The sequence below is a fragment of the Coregonus lavaretus genome (assembly GCF_964263955.1).
Source record: "Coregonus lavaretus genome assembly, chromosome: 34".
NCBI lineage: Eukaryota > Metazoa > Chordata > Actinopteri > Salmoniformes > Salmonidae > Coregonus > Coregonus lavaretus.
This window is the reverse complement of record NC_140021.1, coordinates 327,158-351,630: the sequence shown is the minus strand read 5'-3', so window position 1 is coordinate 351,630 and position 24,473 is coordinate 327,158. Positions and strand designations below refer to the sequence as shown.

Sequence of the window (24,473 nt, the reverse complement as noted above, 5' to 3'; positions counted from 1 at the left end):
GGACTGAGAGTCTTTAGGTGCCTTTTGGCAAACTCCAAGCAGGCTGTCATGTGCCTTTTACTGAGGAGTGGCTTCCGTCTGGCCACTACCATAAAGGCCTGATTAGTGGGGTGCTGCAGAGATGGTTGTCCTTCTGGAAGGTTCTCCCATCTCCACAGAGGAACTCTGGAGCTCTGTCAGAGAGACCATCGGCTTCTTGGTCACCACCCTGACCAAGGCCCTTTTTTCCCCGATTGCTCAGTTTGGCCGGGCGGCCAGCTCTAGGAAGAGTCTTGGCGGTTCCAAACTTCTTCCATTTAAGAATGATGGAGGCCACTGTGTTCTTGGGGATCTTCAATGCTGCAGAAATGTTTTGGTAACCTTCCCCAGATCTGTGCCTCGACACAATCCTGTCTCTGAGCTCTACGGACAATTCCTTTGACCTCATGGCTTGGATTTGCTCTGACATGCACTGTCATCTGTGGGACCTTATATAGACAGGTGTGTGCCTTTCCAAATCATGTCCAATCAATTGAATTTACCTCAAGGATGATCAATGGAAACAGGATGCACCTGAGCTCAATTTCAAGTCTCATAGCAAAGGGTCTAAATACGTATGCAAATAAGGTATCTGTTATTTTATTTTTTATAAAATTAACAGAAATTCCTAAAAACCTGTTTTCGCTTGTCATTATGGGGTATTTTTTTATTTAATCAATGTTAGAATAAGGCTGTTACGGGGGCTTTTAACACAACTCCCCCGATCAGAAGATACTATCATCAATAGGCGCTAAATGTAGTTAGCATCTATGAATGGGGTACAGGGCGGCAGGTAGCTTAGTGGTTAAGAGCGTAGTGCCAGTAACCGAAAGGTCGCTGGTTCTAATCCCCGAGCCGACTAGGTGAAAAACCCTAATTGCTCCTGTAAGTCGCTCTGGATAAGAGCATCTGCTAAATGACTAAAATGTACACCCTACCCCTTACAAATATACCAAAAAGTGGGTAAAAATAAGCAGGCGTGGCAAATTAGCCTCTACGAATCCGAGTGTGGAAGACTCCTCATCTCCAACATGTACTCTCACTTTTTGTTTAAAGTCCCATTACAAGGCAGAATGTTGAATAAACTTCCTTTGAACGTACTTTACATGTTGTTTTTGTCCTTATGTAGGAGGTAATCTGAGACAAAATATCCACAGAGTAGTGTTATTAAGCCAACTTTCAGTATGCGGGTCTGTATATCGATTAAATACTGATGCAATTCACACGTCAACACTTAACTGAAGCACAGACCTAAAGTTGTCCCACTGCAATCAACTGGCAAATTTCACAAGCGCTTCCAGTTTATTGTGAGGGAACCTGCTTCAGTTGACATCTTTGGGTTACATTCGGCTATTGTTTCCACATGGTGCATCACATGAAATGCATTAAGAGATGGAAAACATAAGTGACAGAACCTACCGGCGCTGCAAACAGTTGGGTAAACAATACTTCACTGTGTACATTTGATCTCCACTACCTTCCGGCGAAAGGTCCAACAGCACTGACAACTGGTAAATATCATTTTATTCTACATTATACCGGTAGAGAGACTGTTGCATCTTTTTCTTTACAGCGACTTCTTTCAGGCTGATTTAGCCGTGGAGTAACCATGGTAACAGTCTGATATTCCGGCATTGGTACATTTGTGGAAACTTTCGTCTGTGTATGAAAGGGGTATTACTGTCCCCCATGGAGAGAAAAGCAAAGCAACTCGGAACATTTCCTTCAAACTAAACTAAATAACTAAAGCTATTGGAAAAACGTGACACCGCTGGTGTAACGTTGCAACTTTGCCACCATGCGACATTGCAGCAAAGCAACCATACATGGTGCAGAGAGAAAGCTGACTCACTAAAAGTCACTGTTATTACGTAAACAAAGTAGTTTACCTTTTTATTAATAGTTAGGTAAGGGTGATTCAGATATATGAGCAATCCGATCCCTCCGCTGAATTTAAAAGCCCGCACAAAACAGTTAAATAGCCACGGCGAGGGTCTCTGAAAACATTCACAATGTCCACTTTTGTAGCTAGCTAATGGTTGCTAGCATTGGAAGATATCGCGTTTGAATCGTTAACTTCAGTCACTGACAACAAGCACACTCAGAAATACAAAATATTCTCCGGTGCACAATGCATTTGTTACACATGCAAACGCACTGCATATCTGCCAAGCCCCTTTACTTGAAATGAGTAGTGAAAATGGGCCAAGAGCTGCAAGGGAACAACTTACGAACTCACTAAAGTGGCAGGCAAAATGTCTAGCTAGCTAGCGTGCTGCCGTTCGGCAGTCAGCCTTGCCTTACTTAGCAAGCTAACGTAGCTAACCGACACTGCATCACACAACTGAGATTGAATCACTCGCGAAATCTGGCCACGAATTTCACACCAAAAACACAGCGAACCAACCAAAACAACAAAAGCCCACATGCTTACTTACGATTTGAAACTTTCTGTAGCTTGTGCTCTGTTAAATCCCGTGTGTTAAACGCCGTCTGACCTTCTGTTGAGGGAAAGTGCTATACTGCTAGCTAACTGTGCTGCCGCCATGTTCCTCCGACTGCTCTGTGCTGGCTGAAACCCCGATGCTGACTGGCTGCTTGTTTATCTCGCTAGCAAGCCTCCCCCACACACGCCATCACCGCAAGCCTCCCCCACACACACCATCACCGCAAGCCTCCCCCACACACACCATCACCGCACCACAGAGAGGAGCAACTCGATCAGCGGGGTCTCTCTCTCTCTCTGCTATGGAAGCCAGCATTGCCTCGCAGTGACCAAAAAGCAACAACCTGTCCAAGTGATGATATAGCACGGAGCGTGAGAAAAGAGAAACAGCATGAAGTTCGTTTGATCAAGGATAGGATATGAATGCATAGTTGTTTTTTTATTTTATTTTTTTATTTCACCTTTATTTAACCAGGTAAGCCAGTTGAGAACAAGTTCTCATTTGCAACTGCGACCTGGCCAAGATAAAGCAAAGCAGTGCGATAAAAACAACACAGAGTTACATATGGGGTAAAACAAAACATAAAGTCAGAAATACAACAGAAAATATATATACAGTGATTGTTTGATAGGATAACTTGACAGTAGCCATAGCCTAAAGCATTGCTGTACCCATAACCTATTTAACCTACGTATTAAGAGCTACATCAACATGTAGGCTAAACACAAATTGAATTATAGGCCTATAAGGTGCTTATTACACATTAGTCTACTTATCTGATTTTTCTTCTACACAAGTCAATCATAAATAGAACATTGAATGAAGTGAATATGCAATTTACAGGAATGTATTATTTAAAGTAAATAGTGATTGTGAATAGTTTGATTAGGAACATGGGGTAAACATATCAGACAATGACCATTGCTGTAGATGAAGGGTTAGTCCCAAATGGCACCCTATATTCCCTCTGTAGTGCACTACTTTTGACCGAAGCCCTATGGGAATACAGTGCCATTTGGATGCAATAGAAGGAAAGTGATGAGCAAAGCAGAAAGAAACCAAGAGAGTATTCCAGAGCCTGACTCATGACATGGTCTCAGAGTGCACACACACACACACACACACACATACACACACACACACACACACACACACACACACTGACTCCAGCCCGTAGACATAAATTACTCTGAATGATACACTCTAAAAAGAAAAGGTTCCTGGAGTATCCTTTAGGGGTTCTTCAAATTGAACCTGAGGGGGAACCCCTATAAGCTCTTCAAAGAACCTCTTTTAATCCTCAGATAACCTTTTGTAGAACCTTTTGGCGTTAATTTTTGAACTCCCCCCCCCCCCCTATTATTATTATTATTATTAATAATAATAGTATTATTAATAATAATATATGCATAATAATAACAAAATATTTTAGTTGTCAGTGTTTATTATTATTTTAGTGGCAAAGCAGAATAAACAAATCTAAATATGAGGTAAACTCCCAGCAGAGCCCCAAGTCCAATGGCTATATCCTCTGGCATGTTGATGTTAATGTTCTCCATATCCATAGCCAATGGATATATCCCCTGGCGTGTTGATGTTAGTGTTGATGTTCTCCATATCCATAGCCAGAATGATTTTGCAGTGCATGGTGATCGAACAGGTTTCCTGTTATATCTATCAGAGGTGTAGTAATTATACAGATGATTAACAAAACATGCACATGACAGTAGTCATACCTTGGTTTTTGTGGTAAATGTGAATTAAAAAAAACTGTTTTGATAATGCTTTTTATACACATACCTTGTCCATAATGTAGAGGCCTATGGGATATTAATTGAAGAGTTAAGGCAGGATGGTAAATGTGATCTGCATAACATAACATACCAATACCAATTGGCATACCTTTGTATGCCTCCTCGTCTGTATACCTGCAGACACCAAAGTGAGCAGTTCAGTCATCTACACCCAATACAGATAGCCTTCAACATATTCTTATAGCCTACATATTCTTACCACTTTGTTGATTAATATCCATTGAATTGTGTACATTTTCTGTCTTAGAAAGATTTGCACAAATATGAAAAGATAGATGGTATAATCAGAAAACATGATCAATTTAGATCGTACAAGGGACAAACCTTACCTTACATTGAGGAGATCTTTACATTTTTCAGTTAAGTGCCTGGACCTGCTGTCCTTTCAAATTCAAATCCAAATGTTTCAGTTGGTTCAGTTACGTTCCTGCAAGAATCCCCACCAACTAAGGAGCTTCTTCAATTAACCCCACCTCCTATGGGGTTCTTGGAAGAACCTTTTGGGGGCAAATGTCAGTGCCAAGAACCCTAAGGATCTTCAAAGAACTTTGAGGATCTTAGAAGAACCGTTGTTGAACCCCACATTTTTAGAGTGTACTTAATAATCAACACATATCCTACTACGGTAGTCATAACACGAATAGGAGGACCATGTGAGCAATAGTTCAAGTTCAAGTCTATTTGTCATATTCACACGATACACATTGCAGTCACAGTCCAACGAAATGCTACATGCAGGTTCCCTCTCGATAATGTGAAAACAATAATAGCAATAACAACAGTAATAGCAATAGGCCTATGGGATATTAATTGAAGAGTTAAGGCAGGATGGTAAATGTGATCTGCATAACATAACATACCAATACCAATTGGCATACCTTTGTATGCCTCCTCGTCTATACGCTCAAGGTCCTAAACGATATTATAACCACGATTGATAATAGACAGTACTGTGCAGCCGTCTTCATCGACCTGGCCAAGGCTTTCGACGCTGTCAACCACCGCATTCTTATTGGCAGACTAAATAGCCTTGGTTTCTCAAATGACTGCCTCGCCTGGTTCACCAACTACTTCTCAGATAGAGTTCAGTGTGTCAAATCGGAGGGCCTGTTGTCTGGACCTATGGCAGTCTCTATGGGGGTGCCACAGGGTTCAATTCTTGGGCCGACACTTTTCTCCGTGTATATCAATGATGTCGCTCTTGCTGCTGGTGACTCTCAGATCCACCTCTACGCAGACGACACCATTTTGTATACATCTGGCCCTTCATTGGACACTGTGTTAACAAACCTCCAAACGAGCTTCAATGCCATACAACAATCCTTCAGTAGCCTTCAACTGCTCTTAAACACTAGTAAAACTAAATGCATGCTTTTCAATCGAACGCTGCTAGCACCCGCCCACCCGACTAGAATCACCACTCTCAACGGGTCTGACCTAGAGTATGTGGACAACTACAAATATCTAGGTGTCTGGTTAGACTGTAAACTCAACTTCCAGACTCACATAAAGAATCTCCAATCCAAAGTTAAATCTAGAATCGGCTTCCTATTTCGCAACAAAGCCTCCTTCACTCATGCTGCCAAACATGCCCTCGTAAAACTGACTATCCTACCGATCCTTGACTTCGGCGATGTCATTTACAAAATAGCCTCCAACACTCTACTCAGCAAATTGGATGTAGTCTATCACAGTGCCATCCGTTTTGTCTCCAAAGCCCCATACACTACCCACCACTGTGACCTGTACGCTCTTGTTGGCTGGTCCTCACTACATGTTCGTCGTCAAACCCACTGGCTCCAGGCCATCTATAAATCACTGCTAGGCAAATCCCCGCCTTATCTTAGCTCATTGGTCACCATAGCAGCACCCACCCGTAGTCTGCGCTCCAGCAGGTATATCTCACTGGTCATTCCCAAAGCCAACACCTCCTTTGGCCGCCATTCCTTCCAGTTCTCTGCTGCCAATGACTGGAACGAATTGCAAAAATCTCTGAAGCTGGAGACTCTTATCTCCCTCAATAACTTTAAGCATCAGTTGTCAGAGCACCTTACCGATCACTGCACCTGTACACAGCCCATCTGAAATTAGCCCACCCAACTACCTCATCCCTATATTGTTATTTATTTTGCTCTTTTGCACCCCAGTATCTCTATTTGCACATCATCTCTTGCACATCTAGCATTCCAGTGTTAATACTATTGTAATTATTCTGCACTATAGCCTATTTATTGCCTTACCTCCATAACTTGCTACATTTGCACACACTGTATATATATTTTCTGTTGTATTTCTGACTTTATGTTTTTTTTACCCCATATGTAACTCTGTGTTGTTTTTATTGCACTACTTTGCTTTATCTTGGCCAGGTCGCAGTTGTAAATGAGAACCTGTTCTCAACTGGCTTACCTGGTTAAATAAAGGTGAAAAAAATAAAAATAAAAAATAAAAATAGGACATGAATGAAGTTTATCTCAAATTCAAATCAAATAGAATTGTATTCGTCACATGCGCCAAATACAACCGATGTAGACTTTACCGTGAAATGCTTGCTTACAAGCCCTTCCCAACGATGCAGTTAAAAAAATACATAATACAAATAAAATAGTAACACAAGGGGAATAAAATAAAATACACAAGAATGGACCTATATACAGGGAGTACCAGTCCCAGATCGATGTGCAGAGGTACGATGTACTGTATTTGAGGTAGATATGTTCATGAAGGCAGGGTAAAGTGACTAGGCATCAGGATAGATAATAATAAGGTATTTGAGGTAGATATGTACATGAAGGCAGGGTAAAGTGACTAGGCATCAGGATAGATAATAATAAGGTATTTGAGGTAGATATGTACATGAAGGCAGGGTAAAGTGACTAGGCATCAGGATAGATAATAATAAGGTATTTGAGGTATATATGTACATGAAGGCAGGGTAAAGTGACTAGGCATCAGGATAGATAATAATAAGGTATTTGAGGTAGATATGTACATGAAGGCAGGGTAAAGTGACTAGGCATCAGGATAGATAATAATAAGGTATTTGAGGTAGATATGTACATGAAGGCAGGGTAAAGTGACTAGGCATCAGGATAGATAATAATAAGGTATTTGAGGTAGATATGTACATGAAGGCAGGGTAAAGTGACTAGGCATCAGGATAGATAATAATAAGGTATTTGAGGTAGATATGTACATGAAGGCAGGGTAAAGTGACTAGGCATCAGGATAGATAATAATAAGGTATTTGAGGTAGATATGTACATGAAGGCAGGGTAAAGTGACTAGGCATCAGGATAGATAATAATAAGGTATTTGAGGTAGATATGTACATGAAGGCAGGGTAAAGTGACTAGGCATCAGGATAGATAATAATAAGGTATTTGAGGTAGATATGTACATGAAGGCAGGGTAAAGTGACTAGGCATCAGGATAGATAATAATAAGGTATTTGAGGTAGATATGTACATGAAGGCAGGGTAAAGTGACTAGGCATCAGGATAGATAATAATAAGGTATTTGAGGTAGATATGTACATGAAGGCAGGGTAAAGTGACTAGGCATCAGGATAGATAATAATAAGGTATTTGAGGTAGATATGTACATGAAGGCAGGGTAAAGTGACTAGGCATCAGGATAGATAATAAAAGCGAAGGTAACCTGCCTAAATGACTACCGCCCCGTAGCACTCACGTTGGTAGCCATGAAGTACTTTGAAAGGCTGGTCATGGCTCACATCAACACCATCATCCTGGAAACCCTAGACCCACTCCAATTCGCATACCGCCTCAACAGATCCAAAGAAGACGCAATCTCAATCGCACTCCACACTGCCCTTTCCAACCTGGACAAAAGGAACACCTATGTGAGAATTCTGTTCATTGACTACAGCTCATCGTTCAACACCATAGTGCCCACAAAGCTCATCACTAAACTAAGGACTCTGGGACTAAACACCTCCCTCTGCAACTGGATCCTGGACATCCTGACGGGCCGCCCCCAGGTGGTAAGGGTAGGCAACAACACATCTGCCACGCTGATCCTCAACACGGGGGCCCCTCAGGGGTGCGTGCTCAGTCTCCTCCTGTACTCCCTGTTCACCCACGACTGCATGGCCAGGCACGACTCCAACACCATCATTAAGTTTGCTGACGACACAACAGTGGTAGGCCTGATCACCGACAATGATGAGACAGCCTATAGGGAGGAGGTCAGAGACCTGGCAGTGTGGTGCCAGGACAACAACCTCTCCCTCAACGTGACCAAGACAAAGGAGCTGAACGTGGACTACTGGAAAAAGAGGGCCGAACACGCCCCCATTCACATCGACGGGGCTGTAGTGGAGCGGGTCGAGAGCTTCAAGTTCCTTGGTGTCCACATCACCAACAAACTATCATGGTCCAAACACACCAACACAGTCGTGAAAAGGACAAGACAACACCTTTTCCCCCCCAGGAGACTTAAAAGATTTGGCATGGGTCCCCAGATCCTCAAAAAGTTCTACATCCTGACCGGTTGCATCACCGCCTGGTATGGCAACCGCTCGACATCCGACCGTAAGGCGCTACAGAGGGTAGTGCGTACGGCCCAGTACATCACTGGGGCCAAGCTTCCTACCATCCAGGACCTACAGTTGAAGTCAGAAGTTTACATACACCTTAGCCAAACAGATTGAAACTCAGTTTTTCACAATTCCTGACATTTAATCCTAGTAAAAATGTCCTGTCTTAGGTCAGTTAGGATCACCACTTTATTTTAAGAATTTGAAATGTCAGAATAATAGTAGAGAGAATGATTTATTTCAGATTTTATTTCTTTCATCACATTCCCAGTGGGTCAGAAATTTACATACACTCAATTAGTATTTGGTAGCATTGCCTTTAAATTGTTTAACTTGGGTCAAACGTTTCGGGTAGCCTTCCACAAGCTTCCCACAATAAGTTGGGTGAATTTTGGCCCATTCCTCCTGACAGAGCTGGTGTAACTGAGTCAGGTTTGTAGGCCTCCTTGCTCGCACACGCTTTTTCAGTTCTGCCCACACATTTTCTATAGGATTGAGGTCAGGGCTTTGTGATGGCCACTCCAATACCTTGACTTTGTTGTCCTTAAGACATTTTGCCACAACTTTGGAAGTATGCGTGGTGTCATTGTCCATTTGGAAGACCCATTTGCGACCAAGCTTTAACTTCCTGACTGATGTCTTGAGATGTTGCTTCAATATATCCACATAATTTTCCTTCCTCATGATGCCATCTATTTTTTTTAAGTGCACCAGTCCCCCCTGCAGCAAAGCACCCCCACAGCATGATGCTGACACCCCCGTGCTTCACGGTTGGGATGGTGTTCTTCGGCTTGCAAGCGACCCCCTTTTTCCTCCAAACATAACGATGGTCATTATGGCCAAACAGTTCTATTTTTGTTTCATCAGACCGGAGGACATTTCTCCAAAAAGTACAATCTTTGTCCCCATGTGCAGTTGCAAACCATAGTCTGGCTTTTTTTTATGGCGGTTTTGGAGCAGTGGCTTCTTCCTTGCTGAGCGGCCTTTCAGGTTATGTCGATATAGGACTTGTTTTACTGTGGATATAGATACTTGTGACAAATAACATTTGATTTGATTTTGATTTGATTTAATAAGGTATTTGAGGTAGATATGTACATGAAGGCAGGGTAAAGTGAACGTAGAAAACACAGTCGGTAGCATAGAGATAGACCTTGGCCTGGAGACAGTAAAACATCTCTCATCCCCTCCTTTCCTACACAGCTCTAACAACAACTGGTTTAGCATTAGGAGGAAATCTGTCCAATTAAAATTCCATCTATAGGGCAAACTTGTATGTTGAAACACGATCTATTACGTTGTTGATGTAATCGCTACATCTACTATGTAAGTAACGCGTCTAATTAGCTTAGGCTGGCCTACATTATATCATAACGTCCGTATGTTATTTTACATATCGCCAGATTGTTGTGCGTCCCCAAATAGCACCCCAAATTTCCCAGTATAGATCATTACTTACATTACCGTAGGGCTCTGGTCAAAAGTAGTGCACTATGTAAGGAATAGGGTGCCATTTGAGATGCAATCAGGTATATATTTTTTTTTTTTGCAACGTCACTTTGGTCTGCAGGGGAGGAGTGTAGAAATGAGGGTAAATGAATGGTTGTCTGTGGATAAACATTGTTCCGGGTCTCTGGTAGCTAAGTAGGTTACCTCTGCTGCTCCTAAAAGTTCTGATCTACTTCAACCATTCTAGCTGAATCAGCTTTCTACAGGTTTCAACTGCTCAATGAAATTATTACAACCTTTAGGTCTCCTGTCCTGTATAGGGTCAACAATCTCAAAACCTTTGATATGATACACAATATTAAGACATGAGGTTACCTTGACTCCTGTGATAACTCACAAATTAAATTACATTTGCATAACTGAAGATTATACAATGATCTTAAAAATAAATAAATAATGTGCGGGGTATTTCAGGCCTTTTTAAACACATGAATGGCTAATTATATATTTCAGTTCACTGCAAAATTGCATCTCAATATTTTAACGCAGGTTGTGTGAAGCATAGCACCACCGTGTGGTAACACATATCATATTTTTTTTAACCTAGTTTCAACTCATGAACTTTGACCTCTACATTTTACGTCTACATTTGAGTCATTTAGCAGACGATCTTATACAGGGCCTGTCATGGCAAATAATGTTTTGCAAGTTCTAGCAACGTAAGCTAGAACTCATCGAATCCCATTGTGACGCAGGGGTAGGGTGGGGGGGAGGTGGGGGGGATGACACTATTTGGCATGACAGGCCCGGTTTACCAAAAGCATCTTAAGGCTAAGTTCATCGTTAGAACCTTCGTAGCCGCATAGTTAAATCTTCAAGCTGTTTCCCAAAACCATCCTTACTAAAGTTGCACTTGAAAATGCTCCTTATTTAAACCTATCAGTCCCGAAACCCAGCAAAAATCAGCTTTCATTTCCAGTTGAAGTCGGAAGTTTACATACACCTTAGCCAAACACATTGAAACTCAGTTTTTCACAATTCCTGACATTTAATCCTAGTAAGAATTCCCTGTCTTAGGTCAATTAGGATCACCACTTTATTTTCATAATGTGAAATGTCAGAATAATAGTAGAGAGAATGATTTATTTCAGCTTTTATTTCTTTCATCACATTCCCAGTGGGTCAGAAGTTTACATACACTCAATTAGTATTTGGTAGCATTGCCTTTAAATTGTTTAACTTGGGTCAAACGTTTCGGGTAGCCTTCCACAAGCTTCCCACAATAATTTGGGTGAATTTTGGCCCATTCCTCCTGACAGAGCTGGTGTAACTGAGTCAGGTTTGTAGGCCTCCTTGCTCGCACACGCTTTTTCAGTTCTGCCCACAAATTTTCTATAGGATTGAGATCAGGGCTTTGTGATGGCCACTCCAATACCTTGACTTTGTTGTCCTTAAGCCATTTTGCCACAACTTTGGAAGTATGCTTGGGGTCATTGTCCATTTAGAAGACCCATTTGCGACCAAGCTTAAACTTCCTGACTGATGTCTTGAGATGTTGCTTCAATATATCCACATAATTTTCCTTCCCCATGATACCATCTATTTTGTGAAGTGCACCAATCCCCCTTGCTGAGCGGCCTTTCAGGTTATGTTGATATAGGACTCGTTTTACTGTGGATATAGATACTTTTGTACCTGTTTCCTGCAGCATCTTCACAAGGTCCTTTGATGTTGTTCTGGGATTGATTTGCACTTTTCGCACCAAAGTACGTTCATCTCTAGGAGACAGAACGCGTCTCCTTCCTGAGCGGTATGACGGCTGCGTGGTCCCATGGTGTTTATACTTGCATACTATTGTTTGTACAGATGAACGTGGTACCTTCAGGCGTTTGGAAATTGCTCCCAAGGATGAACCAGACTTGTGGAGGTCTACAATTGTTTTTCTGAGGTCTTGGCTGATTTATTTTGATTTTCCCATGATGTCAAGCAAAGAGGCACTGAGTTTGAAGATAGGCCTTGAAATACATCCACAGGTACACCTCCAATTGACTCAAATGATGTCAATTAGCCTATCAGAAGCTTCTAAAGCCATGACATCATGTTCTGGAATTTTCCAAGCACAGTCAACTTAGTGTGTGTAAACTTCTGACCCACTGGAATTGTGATACAGTGAATTATAAGTGAAATAATCTGTCTGTAAACAATTGTTGGAAAAAGTACTTGTGTCATGCACAAAGTAGATGTCCTAACCGACTTTTTTGTTAACAAGAAATGTGTGGAGTGGTTGAAAAACAAGTTTTAATGACTCCAACCTAAGTGTATGTAAACTTCTAACTTCAACGGTATACACACACACACACACATATATATATATTTCAATGGTATTTAAAAATAATTTCTTGTTCAATCAATTGAGTTTTATTTAGCTATTTGTACGCTACGGTCTGTAATTCTCGCATCAATATATGTCATGTGTAGCCAACATGTGCGATCCTATCAGCTTCAACGACGCACTTAAAAAAACGTTCTCTCCGCATGGTGTTTTGGGAAATGCATGTTAGACTACATCTTGGGCCGTAGGAAAGATGCTTCATTAAAACACTCATAAGCATAAATTCCATCGCTATGGAAAACCGGGACCAGATAGACTTACAGGAGCAATTAGGGTTAAGTGCTTTGCTCAAGGCCTAGTCGGCCCCGGGTATCGAACCAGCGACCTTTCGGTTACTGGCCCAACGCGCTTAACCTGTCGCCCCCACCTCTAGTTGAAGTTTATTCATTGGGATCGTTGAGGTAGTAAAATTAATTATAATATGATTGATATGTATTATTATATTTTTTATGACTACGTTTGTCATTTAGCAGACACTCTTATCTTCTCTTATCCAGTCAGTTCATTCAACTAATAGGTAAGACAACCACATATCGCAGTCAAACAGGATGACGTCACGATATCAACATATTTCTACAAATACCATCTCAAGTTTCATAAAATTTGAGGCATTTCTTTGTGTAAATCATTTTTAATAGCAACAAGTGGGCATGTTAAAAGGAAAGTAAAGAGCGCTTATCTCATGTGTCATGAAGAGAGCTACCATTTGGCACGTTCAGTTAAAATAAGGGCGGGGGCGGGGGGCCGACATAAAACAGATCACAACAATAGAACACTTCCTTATCCATCACGTCTTTAACAACAAATGATATTCTCATGGACATGGTTCAAAAGAGACAGAAATACACAGTGATTCATCCCAAATGGCACCCTATTCCCTATATAGTGCACTACTTTAGACCAGAGCCCTAGTAAAAAGTAGTGCACTATTTAGGGAATAGGGTGCGAAATATATATATATATATGGAACATACAGTCACCATATCCTTTCAGTGCCCTGTTAGGCACTCTAGATCATCTCCAAACCAGGACAACTCCACAGATCTGTCCTAAATTGCACCCTGTTCCCTATATAGTGCACTACTGTTGACCAGAGCCCAATAGTGGCTCTGTGCACTATATAGGGAACAGGGTGTCATTTAGGATGCACTTCAATAATTTCTTCCTCCCTTCATTGAGTGACCACTGATCCTGCCATTGATTGGGTTGGGGGTAAACAGCCCTATCCAACCATGTTATATCAGTGATGACTTCAGGAAAGTAAAGACCACAGGAAGGATGCATTAAGAGAGAACTAAAAACAGGGCCCGGGACGGCACCAACGCAAAAGGCTTGAAAAGCAAAATAAACTCAAAATACTCTAGAATGGCGCCCTGTACTGCATTCTCACTGCCAGTGTCCTGAGAGAATGTCCGCGACTCAAATTGCACCCTATTCCCTATGTAAGTACACTACTTTTGACCAGGGCCAATACAGCTCTGGCCAAAACTGGAGCACTATATAGGGAATAGGGTGTCATTTGGGACACACAACTAGTAGGTTAAAGCAAAATTGTGGAACCCATGAAACCTATGTAACACAACCTCTGATACAGACTGAAGGAAAGTAGGCAGGAGTTTCTCTGCTAGTGATTCCAAACAGATGGGAATGAATTCAAGAAGCCCTTCTGTTAACATAAACAGAAAAATGTCATACAGTATACAGTCTGATAAATAAAAATGGCATATGATATGTTTGACTTTGGAAACAGATTACTGAAACACTGATTTAAAAATAAAAATTAATTCCTGAAATGTTAAATCTGTCGAAACAATCTGTATCAATAGGCACTTAAATATTTTATTTTTTATGATTTTATTTTTCTGTAGTAAATGGCACAGCAGCGAGATATGGGAAATCGGGATCACTTGAAGATTGGCAAGAAGCAGATAAAGCTAAGATGCATTGTGGGGCTTGTAGTCCTGCCGGGAGGAGCCGAGTCCTTTAGTAGATTAGATCCCAAATCAACCCCTAGATCATACGCCCTGTGCAGTTGAGGTGATTCAACAGATGTGATCAATTTGGTAATAGCTCCAACTGGACCTCTGATAGGCTAGGTTGAAGTTTCACCATACTGCTTATACCAATTAAATTATTTTTGATCTCCACAAGTGCATAGGGCAGGATTCCCCTACTGGCGGCCCTGCGGGCCATTATATTTGGCCCCCCCAAGTTGACCTTTTTTTTTTTTTTTTTTTTCTATTTTTATTGTTGGACATAAGACTGTACAAACGGCAGGAAATCAGCTCCAAGTGATTTTAAATTTTGGAAATCTGTTCCAAAGTATTCCCACGCATAATATAGAGATATATATATATGTGATTGTATACAAACGTAAGCAAGGTCTGAAATGATTACGTTTTAGTCAAATATTATATCGGTTTGGGCTTCTTGCGGTCAATTTGCAGTCTTACAAATGTGTAATTATGTTCTGGCCCCCTGAACATCTACTCAAGAAAAAAAATCTAAACTTGGCCCGCGGCTGAATCTAGTTGATGATCCCTGCCATAGCGTCTAGGGGTCGATTTGGGATTGGGCCATTGGCATGAGAAGGCTGGATGCAGCCTGAGGGGGAGGGGAGAAAAGGTGGTCTTTTTGGGGTGGGTGTGGGTTGGAGGGGGTCTGAGACTTTATGAAGACTTCTCTTTCTTCACTCTCGGCGAATCAGCTCCGTTGGAACTTACTCCGTTCACTCCATTGGCTGCAAACGACAGAGAATGAAGTCAATGTCCATGGATCAAATGACAGGTGAGGAAAATTAACATGCAAAATAAAATAAAAAAACAGTATAATTGGACACATCTGGCCCCTCATTGGACACTGTGTTAACAAACCTCCAAACGAGCTTCAATGCCATACAACACTCCTTCAGTAGCCTCCAACTGCTCTTAAACACTAGTAAAACTAAATGCATGCTCTTCAATCGAACGCTGCTTCCGCCCGCCCGACTAGAATCACTACTCTCGGCGGGTCTGACTTAGAATATGTGGACAACTACAAATACCTAGGTGTCTGGTTAGACTGTAAACTCTCCTTCCAGACTCACATTAAGAATCTCCAATAAAAAGTTAAATCTAGAATCGGCTTCTTATTTTGCAACAAAGCCTCTTTCACTCATGCTGCCAAACATGCCCTCGTAAAACTGACTATCCTACCGATCCTTGACTTCGGCGATGTCATTTACAAAATAGCCTCCAAAACTCTACTCAGCAAATTGGATGTAGTCTATCACAGTGCCATCCGTTTTGTCTCCAAAGCCCCATATACTACCCACCATTGTGACCTGTACGCTCTCGTTGGCTGGCCCTCACTACATATTCGTTGCCAAACCCACTGGCTCCAGGCCATCTATAAATCACTGCTAGGCAAATCCCCGCCTTATCTTAGCTCATTGGTCACCATAGCAGCACCCACCCGTAGTCTGCGCTCCAGCAGGTATATCTCACTGGTCATCCCCAAAGCCAACACCTTCTTTGGCCGCCATTCCTTCCAGTTCTCTGCTGCCAATGACTGGAACGAACTGCAAAAATCTCTGAAGCTGGAGACTCTTATCTCCCTCACTAACTTTAAGCATCAGTTGTCAGAGCACCTTACCGATCACTGCACCTGTACACAGGCCATCTGTAATTAGCCCACCCAACTACCTCATCCCCATATTGTTATTTATTTTGCTCATTTGCACCCCAGTATCTCTATTTGCACATCATCTTCTGCACATCTATCATTCCAGTGTTAATACTAAATTGTAACTATTTTGCACTATGGCCTATGTATTGCCTTACCGCCATAACTTACTACATTTGCACACACTGTATATATATATATTCTGTTGTATTTTTGACTTTATGTTTTGTTTTACCCCATATGTAACTCTGTGTTGTTGTTTTAAAATCGCACTGCTTTGCTTTATCTTGGCCAGGTCGCAGTTGTAAATGAGAACTTGTTCTCAACTGGCTTACCTGGTTAAATAAAGGTTAAATAAAAAATAAAAAGTATAATGACATTTTCCTCGTTTGACTCTGAAACACTGCAATAACAACTTCATTAAAACAATATAAAAGCCTTATCAAAGAACTTTCCCTTTCACATTGTCAAGGCGTATTTTCTGGCATCCTAGCATAGTGTTGCTTCCTGGGTTATAGTGTTGCTTCCTGGGGTATAGTGTTGCTTCCTGGGGTATAGTGTTGCTTCCTGGGGTATAGTGTTGCTTCCTGGGTTATAGTGTTGCTTCCTGGGTTATAGTGTTGCTTCCTGGGTTATAGTGTTGCTTCCAGGGTTATAGTGTTGCTTCCAGGGTTATAGTGTTGCTTCCAGGGTTATAGTGTTGCTTCCTGGGTTATAGTGTTGCTTCCAGGGTTATAGTGTTGCTTCCTGGGTTATAGTGTTGCTTCCTGGGATATAGTGTTGCTTCCTGGGTTATAGTGTTGCTTCCTGGGTTATAGTGTTGCTTCCTGGGTTATAGTGTTGCTTCCTGGGTTATAGTGTTGCTTCCTGGGTTATAGTGTTGCTTCCTGGGTTATAGTGTTGCTTCCTGGGTTATAGTGTTGCTTCCTGGGATATAGTGTTGCTTCCTGGGTTATAGTGTTGCTTCCTGGGTTATAGTGTTGCTTCCTGGGTTATAGTGTTGCTTCCTGGGTTATAGTGTTGCTTCCTGGGTTATAGTGTTGCTTCCTGGGTTATAGTGTTGCTTCCTGGAAAACGTTAGTTTCTGCAACTATCCTCTGGTATGTAGTTCTGCTCACCTTTGTCTTTCTTGGACTTGCTCTTGGGAGCTTGGGGCTTCTTGGGTTTCAGGGGCTGGGCCTGGGGCTTGGTCTGCTCTCTCCACCTCCTCAGCTGGAAGTTGATGAACTTCCACATCATGAAGGCCTGAGTCACACAGATGGTCGCCAGCACAGTGATCCTGTGGGGTAGGAGATAAAGATGTGTTAGCGACACTTAAAGTATGAAGTGGTAGATTCTTGAAGGTAGATTAACTTAAAAAAGGTATCACAGCAATTCACAAACTAAACAGCTTGGCCGACTTCCACCACAACTACAACTAAGGCTAAACTGTTCTGCTGTTTTAGTCCTGCAGCTACAGCACCATGTTAATGAAACGCTCCGTGCACATGCCAGACACTCTGTGTGAGGGCACAGTCATCCTGCTACTCGTGGTCAAGTCACACTCTCTCTCTCTTACCGAACGAAGAGTACGTTGAAGTTTCCGTTGGCCAGGTCCAGTACTTGTTGATCAGCGTTGGCCAGGCCGAAACCCACAGTCAGAACAGACAGGGACAGGGTGAGCAGCCGCCCAAGAACAAACAGCACCGCCCAGACGGTGAACCTAGGACAGAGACCCGACACACCGTGACACAGGCGGACACGCACGGACACACGGACACACACACGGACACACACACGGACACACACACACACACAAGTAAGATGACCATGACATCTACTGCCTCCCTTTGATCTCAATTTTCTTTTTCCAATTGATATCAACACTATCATTACTCAAGACCTTGAGAGTGTAGCTAGCTAGTAGCTTAACTTCCTATACGTCCTTGTCTAAAATGCTAAGATGGCATCTTGTTGTAGGGCTTTGAAGTATGCCGTGTGTCAAATCAAATTGTATTTGTCACATGCGCCGAATACAACAGGTAGTAGACCTTACAGTGAAATGCTTACTTACAAGCCCTTAACCAACCATGCAGTTAAGAATGAATACCAAAAAATTAAATAAAAAAAGACAATATAAAATAATACTAAATAAAAGTAACAAATAAGTAAAGAGCAGCAGTAAAAATAACAATAGCGAGGCTATATACAGGGGGTACCGGTACAGAGTCAATGTGCAGGGGCACCGGTTAGTCAAGGTAATTGGGGTAATATGTACATGTAGGTAAAGTTATTAAAGTGACTATGCATAGATAATAAACAGAGTAGCAGCAGCGTAAAATAGTTTGGGGGGGGGGGGGGGGGGGCAATGCAAATAGTCTGGGTAGCCATTTGATTAGATGTTCAGGAGTCTTATGGCTTGGGGGTAGAAGCTGTTTAGAAGCCTCTTGGACCTAGACGTGGCGCTCCGGTACCGCTTGCCGTGCGGTAGCAAAGAGAACAGTCTATGACTAGGGTGGCTGGAGTCTTTGACAATTTTTAGGGCCTTCCTTTGACACCGCCTGGTATAGAGGTCCTGGATGGCAGGAAGCTTGGCCCCAGTGATGTACTGGGCCGTACGCTCTACCCTCTGTAGTGCCGTGCAGTCGGAGGCCGAGCAGTTGCCATATCAGGCAGTGATGCAACCAGTCAGGATGCTCTCGATGGTGCAGCTGTGGAACCTTTTGAGGATCTGAGGACCCATGCCAAATCTTTTCAGTCTCCTGAGGGGGAATAGGCTTTGTCGTGCGCTCTTCACGACTGTCTTGGTGTGTTTGGACCATGATAGTTTGTTGGTGATGTGGACACCAAGGAACTTGAAGCTCTCAACCTGTTCCACTACAGCCCCGTCGATGAGAATGGGGGCGTGCTCAGTCCTCTTATTTTTCCTGTAGTCCACAATCATCTCCTTTGTCTTGCTCATGTTGAGGGTGAGGTTGTTGTCCTGGCACCACATGGCCAGGTCTCTGACCTCCTCCCTATAGGCTGTCTCGTTGTTGTCGGTGATCAGGCCTACCACTGTTGTGTTGTCGGAAAACTTAATGAGGGTGTTGGAGTCGTTCCTGGCCATGCAGTCATGGGTGAACAGGGAGTACAGGAGGGGACTGAGCACGCACCCTTGAGGGGCCCCCGTGTTGAGGATCAGCATGGCGGATGTGTTGTTACCTACCCTTACCACCTGGGGGTGGCCCGTTAGGAAGTCCAGGATCCAGTTGCAGAGGGAGGTGTTTAGTCCCAGGGTCCTTAGCTTAGTGATGAGCTTTGAGGGCACTATGGTGTTGAACGCTGAGCTGTAGTCAATGAATAGCATTCTCACATAGGTGTTCCTTTTGTCCAGGTGTGAAAGGGCAGTGTGGAGCGCAATAGAGATCGCATCATCTGTGGATCTGTTGGGGCGGTATGCAAATTGGAGTGGGTCTAGGGTTTATGGGATAATGGTGTTGATGTGAGCCATGACCAGCCTTTCAAAGCACTTCATGGCTACAGACGTGAGTGCTACGGGTCGGTAGTCATTTAGGCAGGTTACCTTAGTGTTCTTGGGCACAGGGACTATGGTGGTCTGCTTGAAACATGTTGGTATTACAGAATCAGACAGGGAGAGGTTGAAAATGTCAGTGAAGACACTTGGTCAGCGCATGCTCGGAGTACACGTCCTGGTAATCCGTCTGGTCCTGCGGCCTTGTGAATGTTGACATGTTTAAAGGTCTTACTCACATCGGCTACGGAGAGCGTGATCACACAGTCGTCCGGAACAGCTGATGCCTTCATGCATGTTTCAGTGTTACTTGCCTCGAAGCATACATAGAAGTGATTTAGCTTGTCTGGTAGGCTTGTGTCACTGGGCAGCTCGCGGCTGAGCTTCCCTTTGTAGTCTGTAATAGTTTGCAAGCCCTGCCACATCCGACGAGCGTCAGAGCCGGTGTAGTATGATTCGATCTTAGTCCTGTATTGACGCTTTGCCTGTTTGATGGTTCGTCAGAGGGCATAGTGGGATTTCTTATAAGCTTCCGGGTTAGAGTCCCACTCCTTGAAAGCGCCAGCTCTACCCTTTAGCTCAGTGCAGATGTTGCCTGTAATCCATGGCTTCTGGTTGGGGTATGTACGTACGGTCACTGTGGGGACGACATCATCGATGCACTTATTGATGAAGCCAGTGACTGATGTGGTGTACTCCTCAATGCTGTCTGAAGAATCCCGGAACATGTTCCAGTCTGTGCTAGCAAAACAGTCCTGTAGCTTAGCATCTGCGTCATCTGACCACTTTTTTATTGACCGAGTCACTGGTGCTTCCTGCTTTAGTTTTTGCTTGTAAGCAGGAATCAGGAGGATAGAATTATGGTCAGATTTGCCAAATGGAGGGCGAGGGAGAGCTTTGTACGCATCGCTGTGTGTTTCCCTGCATTAAAGTCCCCGGCCACTAGAAGTGCCGCCTCTGGATGAGCGTCTTCCTGTTTGCTTATGGCTGTATACAGTTAATTGAGTGCGGTCTTAGTGCCAGCATCGGTTTGTGGTGGTAAATAGACAGCTACGAAGAATATAGATGAAAACTATCTTGGTAGATAGTGTGGTCTACAGCTTATCATACTTTAGGCGAGCAAAACCTTGAGACTTCCTTAGATATCGTGCACCAGCTGTTGTTTACAAATATACACAGACCGCCACCCCTTGTCTTACCAGAGGCTGCCGTTCTATCCTACCGATACAGTGTATAACCTGCCAGCTGTATGTTATCCGTGTCATCGTTCAGCCGCGACTGTGTGAAACATAAGATATTACAGTTTTTAATGTCCCGTTGGTAGGATATACGTGTCCCGTTGGTAGGATATACGTGTCCCGTTGGTAGGATATATACGTGTCCCGTTGGTAGGATATATACGTGTCCCGTTGGTAGGATATATACGTGTCCCGTTGGTAGGATATATACGTGTCCCGTTGGTAGGATATATACGTGTCCCGTTGGTAGGATATATACGTGTCCCGTTGGTAGGATATATACGTGTCCCGTTGGTAGGATATATACGTGTACCGTTGGTAGGATATATACGTGCCTGTAATTCGTCCAATTCATTATGAAGCGATCGTAAATTGGCCAATAGTATCGATGGCAAAGGCAGATTAGCCACTCGTCGCCGGCTCCTTACCAGGCACCCCGATCTCCTTCCGCGATATCTCCTTTTCTTTCTGCAGCGAGTGTTGGGGATGAGGGCCCTGTCGGGTGTCTGGAGGACATCCCTATCGTCCGACTCATTAAAGAAAAAGTATTCGTCCAGTTCAAGGTGAGTAATCGCTGTTCTGATGTCCAGAAGCTCTTTTCGGTCATAAGAGACGGAAGCAGCAACATTATTTACAAAATAAAGTTACAAACAATGTGAAAAAACACACAGTCCTCCACCTCAACTCACCCAGTGTGTGTGTGTGTGTGTGTGTGTGTGTGTGTGTGTGTGTGTGTGTGAAACCTCAACTGACCCAGTCTGTCTCTTCTGTGTGTGTGTGTGTGTGTGTGTGTGTGTGTGTGTGTGTGTGTGTGTGTGTGCGTGTGTGCTCACCCTGTCAGTCTCTTCTCGTTGCTGAAGTAGACCAGGCGGGACACGTGGAAGAGAAGCTCTACAAAGTAGTGGAACACCAGCAGAACCAGAGCCAGACGATTCAGACTGGAAGACACAAAATGGACGCCGTTAGATGGTTAGATGCTTCATAGAGGAGGTAGCTATCACCATGATCTATTTTTTTTTTTTCTATAAGATAAAGGCCCCAGAAACCTCCAGGAAGTATTGGGGCATACTGAAGCTGCTAAGTTCAGCTAAGGTTGAGCGTGGAACCAGGCCTACTCAATGATAATAAAGAACATGCTGACGTGAAGTGAACTTACAGTAATGTTGATGTGAAATGAACTTACAGTAATGTTGACGTGAACTTACAGTAATGTTGACGTGAAGTGAACTTACAGTAATGTTGACGTGAAGTGAACTTACAGTAATGTTGATGTGAAGTGAACTTACAGTAATGTTGACGTGAACTTACAGTAATGTTGACGTGAAGTGAACTTATAGTAATGTTGACGTGAAGTGAACTTACAGTAATGTTGATGTGACGTGAACTTACAGTAATGTTGACGTGAACTTACAGTAATGTTGACGTGAACTTACAGTAATGTTGACGTGAACTTACAGTAATGTTGACGTGAAGTGAACTTACAGTAATGTTGACGTGAACTTACAGTAATGTTGACGTGAACTTACAGTAATGTTGATGTGAACGTATGTTGATGTGAACGTATGTTGACGTGAAGTGAACTTACAGTAATGTTGACGTGAAGTGAACTTACAGTAATGTTGACGTGAAGTGAACTTACAGTAATGTTGACGTGAACTTACAGTAATGTTGACGTGAACTTACAGTAATGTTGACGTGAACTTACAGTAATGTTGACGTGAAGTGAACTTACAGTAATGTTGACGTGAACTTACAGTAATGTTGACGTGAAGTGAACTTACAGTAATGTTGACGTGAACTTACAGTAATGTTGACGTGAAGTGAACTTACAGTAATGTTGACGTGAACTTACAGTAATGTTGACGTGAACTTACAGTAATGTTGACGTGAACTTACAGTAATGTTGACGTGAAGTGAACTTACAGTAATGTTGATGTGAACTTACAGTAATGTTGATGTGAACTTACAGTAATGTTGATGTGAACTTATGTTGATGTGAACGTATGTTGATGTGAACGTATGTTGATGTGAAGAGAACCAGGTCTTACTTGAGGATGTAGGCTCCTGCGATGTGGACCAAGTACAGAGCGATATATACCAACTGACGAGGAATGTCCTCCTACATGACACACACACACACAAAGGATGTCAGTAAAACATTTACTCTGTTTGTGCATTACGTGTAATGACCTCAGGCAAATGTTAGAAATTCTTTAAATACAATGTTAACATTTGGAAATCAAACAATAAATGGTATGTAGCCTGTCTGTATGCCTAGTCTTTCTACTTGTGAGTTCAGTAACTTCAACCCAAATAACGCACACACACACACACACACACACACACACATACACACGTACTCACTTTCTTGGTCTTTTGGAAGTAGAGCTCGGGGAGGGCGTGAAGCCAGTAGCCCAACTGACAGATGAAATAGAACTTCATCTGGAACCTACAAGCAGGACAAATGAACACCAAGTCTGTCAATTCTAACATAATCACCTTACATTTGCATTTTTTGTCATTTAGCAGACACCCTTATACAGAGCGACTTACAATCAGTGCATTCAACTAAGGTAGGTAAGACAACCACATATCACAGTAAGTAAAACTTTCCTGCAAAAAAAAAACAGCTATCATTTGCAATCAAATATCTCAGAATAATTAAGCACTAATCAGATTGGTTTAGACACACAGAGGTACATGCTGAGTAAAGACACTCATTCCATATGGGAGTCAGTACCAAATATCTGTTGCTATGACAAACTCATTCCATATGGGAGTCAGTACCAAATATCTGTTGCTATGACAAACTCATTCCATATGGGAGTCAGTACCAAATATCTGTTGCTATGACAAACTCATTCCATATGGGAGTCAGTACCAAATATCTGTTGCTATGACAAACTCATTCCATATGGGAGTCAGTACCAAATATCTGTTGCTATGACAAACTCATTCCATATGGGAGTCAGTACCAAATATCTGTTGCTATGACAAACTCATTCCATATGGGAGTCAGTACCAAATATCTGTTGCTATGACAAACTCATTCCATATGGGAGTCAGTACCAAATATCTGTTGCTATGACAAACTCATTCCATATGGGAGTCAGTACCAAATATCTGTTGCTATGACAAACTCATTCCATATGGGAGTCAGTACCAAATATCTGTTGCTATGACAAACTCATTCCATATGGGAGTCAGTACCAAATATCTGTTGCTATGACAAACTCATTCCATATGGGAGTCAGTACCAAATATCTGTTGCTATGACAAACTCATTCCATATGGGAGTCAGTACCAAATATCTGTTGCTATGACAAACTCATTCCATATGGGAGTCAGTACCAAATATCTGTTGCTATGACAAACTCATTCCATATGGGAGTCAGTAC

At 42.5% G+C, this 24,473-nt stretch overlaps 2 protein-coding genes across 2 annotated transcripts in view; both read right to left on the bottom strand.

Annotated features, from left to right (window-relative positions):
* The window catches only part of LOC311109208 (nuclear receptor coactivator 2-like), a gene marked incomplete at its 3' end in the record, with an annotated part of 180,547 nt that extends 177,982 nt beyond the window's left edge, over window positions 1–2,565 (bottom strand). Inside the window, exon 1 of the mRNA XM_084152055.1 lies at window positions 2,457–2,565. The remainder of the gene's footprint in view (window positions 1–2,456) is intronic.
* An 11,941-nt stretch (window positions 2,566–14,506) lies between these two features.
* The window catches only part of LOC311109189 (translocating chain-associated membrane protein 1-like), a 28,400-nt gene continuing 18,433 nt past the window's right edge, over window positions 14,507–24,473 (bottom strand). Inside the window, exons 6-11 of the mRNA XM_084152028.1 lie at window positions 23,440–23,524; window positions 23,124–23,194; window positions 21,909–22,013; window positions 17,903–18,046; window positions 17,463–17,623; window positions 14,507–15,421 (exon numbers count right to left, since the gene is read on the bottom strand). Coding sequence (XP_084008154.1) covers window positions 15,351–15,421; window positions 17,463–17,623; window positions 17,903–18,046; window positions 21,909–22,013; window positions 23,124–23,194; window positions 23,440–23,524 — 637 coding nt within the window. The 3' untranslated portion in view covers window positions 14,507–15,350. The remainder of the gene's footprint in view (window positions 15,422–17,462; window positions 17,624–17,902; window positions 18,047–21,908; window positions 22,014–23,123; window positions 23,195–23,439; window positions 23,525–24,473) is intronic.